Raw genomic sequence first — 12328 nt, 5'->3', positions numbered from 1 at the left:
GGGTAGCATGGCAGAACGTTGCTTGGTATCAGAGTCCCTAGTGTACATTGGAGAGTGGATAGACGGATTTGATAAAGCCCGGGACACGCTATGGCGAACCATAGATGATGAGCGCATATCTGGGATTGTCATGTACAATCTCGGTGTTGAGAAGAAGATGACGGAAGATCTACAGGCTAAAATCAACCGATTTTGCATGCTTCACAATCCAGTGATGCAAAAGTGGATTTCACAATATGAGGATGCAAAGCAAGAGCGACAAAGGGCACGAATCGAGTGGAGACGGGGAAGACGACCACCGATGCACTATCCGACGGTTCTGGAGAGCCTACCAACATTCATGAGCTTAAGATGGTTGTACAACCAATTGAAAAGCACACAACAATGCGGTGACGAAGTGACTGAGGAAGAGTGGGAGTACTCTCGGGGTTGCGCGACCAAGGTAAGTTTGCAATGTACGACTAGCTAGTGACTTTATTTCTAAACGTTTGAACGGCCACTCATAATCTTTGTTCGTTGTAGTATAAGTCATACACAGCCGCATGGTGTAAAGGTCGACATTTTAGGGTGGAACGGATCGACAAAAAGCGTTTTACTCAAGATTGTGGAATCATGGCAAAATTTGAACAGTCTAGTCCACGACGTTCCTCTGATGCAGATCCTGTGGTGGCGGAACTCACTTACTTCGGCACGCTACAAGAGATTTTGAGGATCGATTACAGAGGATTTTTTGTCGACTTGTTCGACGTGCAATGGTTCAAGATAATCATGGAGGGTCGCAACGCTACTGTGCGTAGAGGAGAGTCTGGTTTTCTTGAGGTGGATTCTACTAAGAAATGGACTGACCTAAGAGACACTTTCGTACTACTCGAGCATTGTGAACAAGTAAGTATGTAAATAGTTAACATCCCCCTTTTACAAGTTATGTGCTTGAAAGCTCTCATGTAAGTTATGTGGCTCTGGCAGGTAATATTTCATCCTACAAAGTCTACATCAAACTAGTGGTACGTCATAGAGGTAGCCCCTCGTAGTGCAAGGACGTATGAAGGCTACCATGTTCCAATCACAACGGCATCAATGGAGGAGATCAGAGAAGATGCTCAATCAGAAGCCGCTGCGGTGGTGCCAGACGAGCATCAAGATGCTACTACTCTATATGGGGTACATGCAGAGGAGCTACAAAATGAAACAGAGGATATGTGTTTAAACGGAGAGCTCTATATAGATATAGGAAGTTATGCTGAGTTATGCGAGGATGAGAGAGAGAGGATGAGAGAGTTATGCTGAGTTATGCGAGGATGCGAGCATGCGTGGTCTTTGCTCTCAGCTGTTTAGACACTACATACTAAACAAATGGAGTGAAGTACTTAGTGATTTAAAAAACAGAGTCATCAGCATACTTCATGATGAGTTTCCCGTTCCAACACGGGATCAGTGCTTCAATGAAGACCTGATGAAGATTCGAATGCGCGAATACTGCAAACACAAGCGTTCCGAAGTGCAAAAAGCAATCAAGCATGGGTGGAACAGGCCAGATTGGCTGGCCAAAGAAGATTGGAAGAATGCAAAGAAAGCAGCGCGCGAGAATCCCGACAAGTGGAAGCAACAAAAGGATGCAGCCAGAGCGCGAGTAGAGGCAGGGAGCTCGCACCACTTGGGGAGCGGTGGATGGGCATCATTTGAGGCCGATTTTGTAAGTGTTTTCGCATTGCTCTTTATGTTCGATAGTTTAGGGTTTATGAGTTTTTTAATTCTAACATAATGAAATCTTTGTATGTTTTGACAGTGGTCGATGGCAGGACGTGATCCCACACCGTACGAGCGCGAGTACGCAGGCAGGAAGGGCTTAAACGCCCTGATGGACATTCTCAGTTCTCGTGGCGGCATGGTTAGTATTAGGGTTTACTCTTTTCTATTTTTTGTATTGTTTTATAAATGTCGTTATATGTTTATACTTACTGAAAGTTGTCTTATTGTCTTTTTTTGCAGAATCCGACAGATACGCCGCTTGGACGCGATGAGACGTCTGACTAGACGACGTCAGTTTAGCCGTAGCTAGATAGCATTAGTTTAGGGTTTCTCATAGCTTATGTATCATGAGACGGATTTTATACGTCTTTTTGAACCATGTATATTATTACATTTGTCACCGCAGTTCATTTTGCCAATCAATTCTTTATGCCTATGATGTTGTACAATTGTCATTATTACATTTGCCAATCAATTCATTTTGCCTATGATGTGTACAATTGTCAATTTTACGCTTGTCAATTTTGCAAACAATGCGTCTTGTGGGTGACTATTTTGGGTCTATTATCTACCCTTGCACTTTTTTAAAAAAGTGAATCAAGTACAATATGGTTGACGGGTGGCAAGGCATTCAATGCTCTGTCACCAAAAAAAAATTCTCTCGGGCGTCGCTATTTATGGCTCTGTAGCGTCGCTATAGACTTCTGTGTAAACGTCGCTATAACCGTCGCTATGAGCGTCTGTATATAGCAACGCTTATAGCGACGTATATAGCGACGCCTATAGCGACGCTCTCGTAGCGACGCTATTAGCGACGGTTTTAGCGACTTCGGGGGTTATAAAAACCCAGTGTATTTCCGTCGCTAACAGCGACACAAGAGCACACAACCTCTTGTAGTGTAGCTGGTTTTATACTTACAAATTTTGAGGATGGTTGGCACATGCCGGAGGATGTGCAAGTTTAGAGGGGGTGGATGTCATGATGCACCGCATCCACTAGCAGAATCTCAATCAGAATACACACTTTTGGGTATTATCATCCCTCATATGGATTCTCGTGATATTAGCAAAGGAAAACATGGCATTGATGGCGAGCTTAATTGTGCTCGGAGATGGGGACTTTTTTGTGAAGCCCTAAATCAAAGACCAAGCTAAGGACTATGTTATCCGAAAGGCTCTAGATTGATCATGGGAGACTTTGGGACTTGGACGACTAGATCCAAGAAAACTAACAGCCTAAACATCAGTTGTTATGGATGAGGACCATCAAGATTGTATTCGGCAAAGCCATGGTTGATATGTATATCTACTACGATGAACTATGGAGGGCACGATAAATCCTTGAGACATTTATTGTATGGGCATCGTCGCTTCAAGTACATAGTTAGCATATTAATATGTATACCAAATATGGTTCATTTAAGAGATGACCATAAGAGTTTGAGGAGTTATTCTCTAGAACACTATAACTTGGAGCACATTGAATACATGCTCAGTACTACCTTGCATAAGGTTTTTGCCAAATTTGGTGGAGTTTGGGGCTTAGTGTGAATGGCCGCTTGAGAAAGCAAGGCTTGAGCAGCTAAATAGGAAGACAAGCAGCAAATAAAAAGCGGGGGGCGAGTGAAAAAAAAGAGGAGCGTAATTGTAGCAAAACACACCGTCAAAAGAAGCGAAAGGAGCCGCCATCGAGCTAGACTCGAGTTGATGAGGCTTGAAAGCTTGGGCTGGCGACGATCATGCTAAGGGAGCATCGACAAGGGTGAGCAAGCCTAGAAGCAGAGAGAAAAATAACGAGGAGCAACAAAAGAGTCGTCGAGCAGCAGGAGGTTGACGAACGACTGTCGGGTTGCTTTTTGGCGAGGGCGAGCAGCAAAGGAGGCGTTTTTCAGGCCATCAGAAAAAAAAAAGGAGCCCACGACGAGAAGCTGAGGGCCTAGCCTTGAACGAGGTAGCGGAGTGAATATCATATGCAGGAGGTTGTTAGCAAGGTAAATAAGGTGAAGAGGGTGACCTGTAGTAGCAGATAAAAAAGTGTTGCAAAGAGTGGCTCCGAGAGCTGGTCAGAGTTGACGAAGTGAAGGCTATCTGAGAGCATAAGGTGATAGTAATTGGAGGTCGTCAAGAAGCGAAAGAGAAGGCTATAGATTGGCGGGCCTTTGGGGCTCTAGAGGGGAAAAACGACCATTGAGCAGTGCTTGATATGAGTAGAAGGGGCCATCGCTTGTGCAAGGTGTTGTGACCCATAAGGAGGGAGGGTTGAAAACCTTCAAGTGCATAAAGAGGAGAAATGCTAGATTGAAAAGCTAGTCATCACAACTTATGCCGAGCATCAGTGGTGTATGAAGGATCGACTTGGAGTGCATTAAAGCAAGCTGCAGATTGTTCTTGGGTGACCCATAGAAGTTTGTTGCCCGGATACGCCGCGACGGACGTCAGCACTACGAGAACTCACCTAACAAGATTTGTCAGCTAAGGACAAAGCTCGACCCGCAAGTGCGTGGAAGCAAGCATAAGGTGTCAACCTACACTCGACCGACTCCTAACTAATTCCTACAGAGGTCTCTACCAATTGTCTAAGTCACAACCTTCAAGAGTACATAAGAGGAAACTTCCTACAACGCTGTCTATAGCCGAACACCCATCAAACAATCTCGAAACACCATAGAACTTGAAGAAGACCCTACTAACACCAATAGGTTGCTCTCCCTAAGGTCTATGAACCAAAACCTCAACCCAAAACACACGGTGCAAAATCATGTAGGATGTCTGGCCGAAATTTGCAGGTCTTCATTTCCGAAATCTAAAATGTGAATGCATGGATACGTTGCAATGAAAAATCGGACAACGTATGCTCACCAAATCACCAGATGAAGCTCGTAGAAGGAGCTCGCAAAACCGGACCGTACGCATGCAATGTAGGTATCGGTGCGTAGCTCTCGTCGGGGGCAACACGTTGCAGTTCTCCGCACTCGATTCCGACCACTGGTGCACACGTAGCATCAAGATGAAGCTCACACTCTCCCTCGTACACAGTACGCTCACTCATAGCCTTCAAAACTTCTTTTTTTTTTAATGACAAAAGGTTTTTTCATTAAGGTCAAAAAGTGGTAGATATACCTTACAATTCTCAAATCCTAAAGTTCCAAATCAACCATCTACTCAATCTAACTATCAAAACTGGGATACAATCTGGAAACTTCTGTAAGCCCCAATATTTACAAGGTGAAAAATCAGGTTTCCTCAATAAATGAATAATTACAAAAAATGATAATCTTCCGAGTAGTCAGTTTTCGTGGGGTGTGTCCAGCTTCTAACACTCCCCCCCCTTGCTCATGTCGTCATGGACATGGCCGTTGACCTGCTTCTTCATCGTATGGTTTCGCGCATCTTGATCAGTGATTCGTAACTTGCATGTAGATTCATCATTGTTGGGCCAAAAATATCAGTGTTTATTGTGAAGAAGCCGGTGTAGAACGCTTCTTCAAAGGCCTGGAGGTGATAGGATGGCAGAAACATTATCCTTTGATACAACGCATGTATCACCTCCTTGGAAGGCTGACCAGAGAGATCATAGGCACATCTGTAAGTATCTTGGAAGAAGAAGATATTTTTTGTCACCTGGCCATGATTGAATGTCTCAAATACTGCTAGAAGAGTTTTGCAGATTTTCTTCATCATGATGCACGTAAGGTCAAGTGAGCCAGTGAGCAATTTGATGGCGCCCGTTAGGGTTTTCACCATGTATTGGACACTTATTCTCTCACCTGCCTTCAAGCCCGGCAGCTTAGGATAATTCAGCCAAGTGGGTTGGCTCCTTTGTAATATCTCTTGGGCCTTCCACGTCCTAATCCTTGGTAGAGGACAAAAGCTGAGGTTGTCTCTGATGTTTTTCGGTGCCTCTACCAAATGGATTAGGTATTGTGGGTACTTCGTCAGCCACGCCTTCCTCCATTTTGGCTGAGAGTGAACTATTAACTTGGCTCCTTCTGGCTGAGAGATATCTGCGTTGTAGAGTGGCACTGTCGGCTCTTCTCTAATCCTCTTATTGATGGTGGTGGCTTCATATTTTAGCAAAGGATATGGGAGAGAGGGTTGAAGCCATTTGCGCCTGAGGTTGCTAGCGTCAATCTTCTAGATGGTCATGGACTTGAAAACCCTCTGCTCCCACTCCAAGGCTTCCCTTGTTGTCTCTCTGATCTTTACCTCTATTGCTTTACGTAGCTTTTCTTCCTCTTCCTGTGTCAGATCTTGTGGCTCTTGAGAGGATCCTCCTAGGATTTCCTCTTGCATAGGTGTGTCCACAGGATCTGACACATTTTCTAAATCTATGCCCTAAGTGGCCGTTGGCCCTGTTCCTTCTTCCTCTCTAGCTTTTGTCCTCCCAGCTCCTCAATCTGCTTTAGGAGTTATTGTTTTTTTGTTTCAGCTTCTTCTCCCATATTCACGAGGAGGTCGTTCAACTCGGCGTTTATCTTCTCCGCCTCCTCAAGCTTTCTTTTGATAATTTCTAATTCCTCTTGCATGGCTTTTTGTTCTTCTTCCATTCGTGTTTGCATAACAATTGATCCTTCTGCCATCATCAATCGTTGCTTTTTCTCTAGAGTCAGCTCCTTCTGAAGTTCTTGCATCTATTCTTCATAAATTTGGCTTTCCGTAGTGATGTGAGTCGAGCTAGTAGCTCTGACTCTGGCAGGAGATGCCCGTAGACTCTGGATGGTTTGATCTTTCACTTTGAGCTGGTCCTTAAGCTCAAGGACCTCATCCTGGCTGGCTTCTTGATCTATCTCCGCCTTCTCTTTGGCGTTTCGCATTGCTTCAACTTCTTTAGACTCCTCAGCTAGCTGTAGGGTCAGGTTATCCCTTTCCCTCTCTGCATCTATCAATGATTTGCTGAGCTGCCTGCACTCCTCTTCGAATCCTTGCATTCTTTGGGCTGCTGCCTGATTTTCTTTTTCCATTTCCTGGCCTCTTTGCAATGCCCTTGCTAGACTGGCCTGTAGCTCCGCTTCTCTCTCTTTCTGCCTTTGACTTTGTCCTTGTAAAGAGTCTACTTCCAACTTTATCTTCACTTCAGTGGCCTTGAGAGCTTCCATCTCACTTTCTGAGGCCATGGACTGCGCTCTTAACCCGGTTAACTTCGTTATCACCACATCCCAATCGTTGGAGGGCGGGTGCAGGTCCACTGTATCTGTGGCCATCTCTTTTAGTTCTACTAACCTGATGCTTTGCATTTGTTCCTTAGGGCCTGTGCTTGCCAAGTCGAATGCGACTGTGGCAGCCTCTTCTTTTGTGTATCCTGCAGCTAGCAGGTCCAAAAATGTATTATATGACTCATTTGGCTCTGGTTGCCCACTTCGAGGCTTAGCCTCTTCCTTTGGTTCCGGTTCCTAGCTCTGCTCTTGCTTGGCCTCTTCTTGTTCTTCTGGTTTGTCTTCCTCCTCTTTATCTTCTTGTGGAGGGCTACGAGGAGGTGGTGAGGGCGGTGGGCTGGCCCCTTTCTCTCTCTTGGCTCTCTTGCTCGTCGAACAGTTTCTGTCGTACTTGCTCCACTTCCTCTTTTGTAAAAGGTACATGTGGAATATTTTCTAATGCGGCATCAAGAATCTCAAAATTTTTAAAATAATCTTTGAATCTCACTACAAGAGGTTGTGTGCTCTTGTGACGCTCTTAGCGATGGAAATACACTGGGTTTTTATAACCCCCGGCGTCGCTAAAACCGTCGCTAATAGCGTCGCTACGAGAGCGTCGCTATAGGCGTCGCTATATAGAGACGCTCATAGCGACGCTCATAGCGACGTTTACACAGGAGTCTATAGCGACGGTCATAGCGACGCTACAGAGCCAAAAATAGCGACGGTTATAGCGACGCCCGAGAGAATTTTTTTTGGTGACAGGGCATTGAATGCCCTGCCACCCATCAACCATATTGTACTTGATTCACTTTTTAAAAAAAGTGCATGGGTAGATAATAGACCCAAAATAGTCACCCACAAGACGCATTGTTTGCAAAATTGACAAGCGTAAAATTGACAATTGTACACATCATAGGCAAAATGAATTGATTGGCAAATGTAATAATGACAATTGTACAACATCATAGGCATAAAGAATTGATTGGCAAAATGAACTGCGGTGACAAATGTAATAATATACATGGTTCAAAAAGACGTATAAAATCCGTCTCATGATACATAAGCTATGAGAAACCCTAAACTAATGCTATCTAGCTACGGCTAAACTGACGTCGTCTAGTCAGACGTCTCATCGCGTCCAAGCGGCGTATCTGTCGGATTCTGCAAAAAAAGACAATAAGACAGCTTTCAGTAAGTATAAACATATAACGATATTTATAAAACAATACAAAAAATAGAAAAGAGTAAACCCTAATACTAACCATGCCGCCGCGAGAACTGAGAATGTCCATGAGGGCGTTTAAGCCCTTCCTGCCTGCGTACTCGCGCTTGTACGGTGTGGGATCACGTCCTGTTATCGACCACTGTCAAAACATACAAAGATTTCATTATGTTAGAATTAAAAAACTCATAAACCCTAAACTATCAAACATAAAGAGCAATGCGAAAACACTTACAAAATCGGCCTCAAATAATGTCCATCCACCGCTCCCCAAGTGGTGCGAGCTCCCTGCCTCTACTCGCGCTCTGGCTGCATCCTTTTGTTGCTTCCACTTGTCGGGATTCTCGCGCGCTGCTTTCTTCGCATTCTTCCAATCTTCTTTGGCCAGCCAATCTGGCCTGTTCCACCCATGCTTGATTGCTTTTTGCACTTCGGAACGCTTGTGTTTGCAGTATTCGCGCATTCGAATCTTCATCAGGTCTTCATTGAAGCGCTGATCCCGTGTTGGAACGGGAAACTCATCATGAAGTATGCTGATGACTCTGTTTTTTAAATCACTTGGTACTTCACTCCATTTGTTTAGTATGTAGTGTCTAAACAACTGAGAGCAAAGACCACGCATGCGCGAGATCACCTTCTTGCCGTCATCATCCATGATGATGCCGCTGCTGAAGTCAACGCAGTAAGGCAAGCCCTCTGGCCGGTGACGCGTGAACCTGGGTGTCCTGGCAGGGGTCTCTAGCGGCGTGTCGATGGGGGTACGGGCGTCTTGTGTCTCCACCGGCGTCTGGGCCCCGAAGCGAGGAGTGTCGAGTGGGGTGGCTCCTGGCAGAGTAGGTAGAGGTGTGTAGCTGCGAGGAACAGTCAGCAGCGCAAAACCTGGCGTAGATGGCGATGCTTTGGCTGGTGTGGGGGCGGGCAAAGAAGGGGAGGGTAAAGAGCCTCGTCGAACACGAGGCGGTGTGGAGGCATCGGCGGTGGAATCCGTACAACAACCGCCACCGCCACCACTAGACCGCCGGTGTCTAGCCGAGTGTGAAGATCGTCTCGTCGACGCCGAAGCTTCGGAGCGCGCCGAATGCTCTGAAATAGAGGGAGATGCGGATGGAGTAGGAACGCGCGATGATGTGCTAGAGCGATGACGCTCCACGTACCACTGTCTCTGCTGCGGTGACAAAGAAGAAAGAAACTCCTCATCATCCATACCTGCATTAAACACACGAATATTTAAACTTAATATTGAATGAATAGAGTAGACAATGACGCAAAGACCATTAAATACAATGACGTAATGACGCATATAAATACAATGACGCAATGAATTGAGTGATAGAAGAGGCAAGTCGAAAACTCAGAATTTTCAATCAAAAGATATGAGCGCGAGTAGAAAAGAGCGTTATACACCATGGAAGGTACTTAGAGAGCCAGAGCTTTTACAACACGGAGCAAATATGTTCAAATACAATATTTGTGGCTTTAAGAGATCTCTCTCTCATCCTCGCATAACTTAGAATAACTTCCTATATCTATATAGAGCTCTCCATTTAAACACATATGCTCTGTTTCATTTTGTAGCTCCTCAGCATGCACCCCATATAGAGTAGTAGCTTTAAGAGATCTCTCTCTCATCCTCGCATAACTCAGCATAACTTCCTATATCTATATAGAGCTCTCCGTTTAAACACATATCCTCTGTTTCATTTTGTAGCTCCTCTGCATGTACCCCATATAGAGTAGTAGCATCTTGATGCTCGTCTGGCACCACCGCAGCGGCTTCTGATTGAGCATCTTCTCTGATCTCCTCCATTGATGTCGTTGTGATTGGCACATGGTAGCCTTCATACGTCCTTGCACTACGAGGGGCTACCTCTATGACGTACCACCAGTTTGATGTAGACTTTGTAGGATGAAATACTACCTGCCAGAGCCACATAACTTACATGAGAGCTTTCAAGCACATAACTTGTAAAAGGGGGATGTTAACTATTTATATACCTACTTGTTCACAATGCTCGGGTAGTACGAAAGTGTCTCTTAGGTCAGTCCATTTCTTAGTAGAATCCACCTCAAGAAAACCAGACTCTCCTCTACGCACAGTAGCGTTTCGACCCTCCATGATTATCTTGAACCATTGCACGTCGAACAAGTCGACAAAAAATCCTCTGTAATCGATCCTCAAAATCTCTTGCAGCGTGCCGAAGTAAGTGAGTTCCGCCACCACAGGATCTGCATCAGAGGAACGTCGTGGACTAGACTGTTCAAATTTTGCCATGATTCCACAATCTTGAGTAAAACGCTTTTTGTCGATTCGTTCCACCCTAAAATGTTGACCTTTACACCATGCTGCTGTGTATGCCTTATACTACAACGAACAAAGATTATGAGTGGCCGTTCAAACGTTTAGAAATAAAGTCACTAGCTAGTCGTACATTGCAAACTTACCTTGGTCGCGCAACCCCGAGAGTACGCCCACTCTTCCTCAGTCACTTCGTCACCGCATTGTTGTGCGCTTTTCAATTGGTTGTGCAACCATCTTAAGCTCATGAAGGTTGGTAGGCTCTCTAAAACCGTCGGATAGTGCATCGGTGGTCGTCTTCCCCGTCTCCACTCGATTCGTGCCCTTTGTCGCTCTTGCTTTGCATCCTCATATTGTGAAATCCACTTTTGCATCACTGGATTGTGAAGCATGCAAAATCGGTTGATTTTAGCCTCTAGATCTTCCGTCATCTTCTTCTCAACACCGAGATTGCACATGACAATCCCAGATATGCGCTCATCATCTATGGTTCGCCATAGCGTGTCCCGGGCTTTATCAAATCCGTCTAGCCACTCTCCAATGTACACTAGGGACTCTGATACCAAACAACCTTCTGCCATGCTACCCTCTGGACGTGCCTTTTGACGCACATATCCCTTAAGCGTTTTCATGAAACGTTCTAAGAGAACATCCATTTGGAATGAACTGTGCCAGCTATTTCCACCTCATCAACTATGTGAACAAGAAGATGCACCTGAATGGTTAGCATGGTAGTAGGAAAATGTTTCTCAAACATGCACACAAGCTCCGCAGCATTTAGTTTGGCGAATTGTATAGAGTCTACGTTGATCTCCTTTTGTGAGATACATTGCACCAGCTTTGCAAGTTTGTAGATTGTGTTACGGATGTCGAGAGACAAACATCCCTCAATGGCAACCGGTAAAATAAACTGTAAAGTATGTGCAGCAATGATATTAAAGTCCACATTTTATGCAATGATATTAAAGTCCACTATGAATGTACCTGACACATTTTATTGCAATCGTGTGACTTCAAACCGGTAAGCTTTCCTTCTTTAGTAAAACACGTTCGGAGCGAGTGCATTACGCCAGTGGGGGTCCGCAAAGATCGAATGGTCTCTTTTACTTTGCGTTCTTGGGCTCCTGTGAAAATCCATGGTGCTTTAGGAAGTTTTATCGATCCATCAGACGCTGTTTGCGGCCAATATTGCTCCATACGATCCACATTTCTAAGGTCAACTCTGGCTCCCAAAGTATCTTTCTTGCCGGTCAGATGGTCCCATAGCAGATTACCCACATTCTTGAATATGTGCATTGGATCGAGCAAGTGATTGATCATGAGTCGGGGCCAGTATGGTAACTCGTACCATAGAGATAGTCTCTTCATCCCTGGAGGCAATCCGTCATCGCACATCTCCTTCTGCTCTAACCATGCTTGTGCAGACATCCTTGGTGACTCTCTTCCCAAAAAGCCATCGCGTAACACATGATTCTCTGGAAGATACGCTTGATGACCTTCGTACATTTGCTTCTTCAGTGAGGGCGCCCTACGTGCATTCAGTCTAGGTCCACATGTGACACATGCTCTGTATCCGCTTGTTTGAAGCCCTGCATGTATACACATGATAATAGATCAACTATGGGAAAAAACAAGATTTACAGTGTCTGAGTGAGGAGTGTCAATAGATCACCTGAGCATTCTGTTAGCCCGGGATAGTCATGCATGGTCCACATTAGAATGCCTCTAATCAAAGCATTCCGTCGTCCTGTGTGTCGGCTCATATCCACCACCTCTATGCCAATCCACAATTGTTGTAGCTCTTCCAATAGTGGACGAAGATACACATCCATATTCCCCACTTTATATCGCCTTGGCACAATCAAGCTTAGCCATAGGTGCCCCTTCTTCGTAGTCAACCACGGGGGAATGTTGTAGTTGACGATG

General features: G+C 45.0%; 1 protein-coding gene across 1 annotated transcript; it reads right to left on the bottom strand.

Annotated features, from left to right (window-relative positions):
• Window positions 1-6077: 6077 nt before the first annotated feature.
• LOC147443489 (uncharacterized) lies at window positions 6078-10378 on the bottom strand. The gene is made up of 3 exons (XM_086527664.1): window positions 10106-10378; window positions 9830-10024; window positions 6078-6146 (listed from the first exon to the last, which is right to left on the bottom strand). The coding sequence occupies exons 1-3, from the start codon at window positions 10376-10378 to the stop codon at window positions 6078-6080; spliced, it is 537 nt and encodes a 178-aa protein (XP_086383790.1).
• Between the last annotated feature and the right edge of the window lie 1950 nt (window positions 10379-12328).

Source organism: Adiantum capillus-veneris, chromosome 13, assembly GCF_014529385.1.
Source record: "Adiantum capillus-veneris isolate H3 chromosome 13, ASM1452938v2, whole genome shotgun sequence".
In the NCBI taxonomy this organism is placed as follows: Eukaryota; Viridiplantae; Streptophyta; class Polypodiopsida; order Polypodiales; family Pteridaceae; genus Adiantum; species Adiantum capillus-veneris.
This window is presented reverse-complemented; position numbering and strand designations above follow the sequence as displayed.

What these genes read in the sequence shown, in the direction of transcription:
- LOC147443489 (XM_086527664.1), bottom strand. Translation starts at nt 10,378, where the DNA reads ATGGCAAAATTTGAACAGTCTAGTCCACGACGTTCCTCTGATGCAGAT. An exon ending in TACCCGAGCATTGTGAACAA is followed by an intron (nt 10,025 to 10,105) that starts GTAGGTATATAA and finishes TGGCTCTGGCAG; the next exon opens with GTAGTATTTCATCCTACAAA. An exon ending in ATGCTACTACTCTATATGGG is followed by an intron (nt 6,147 to 9,829) that starts GTACATGCAGAG and finishes CTCCTAAAGCAG; the next exon opens with ATTGAGGAGCTGGGAGGACA.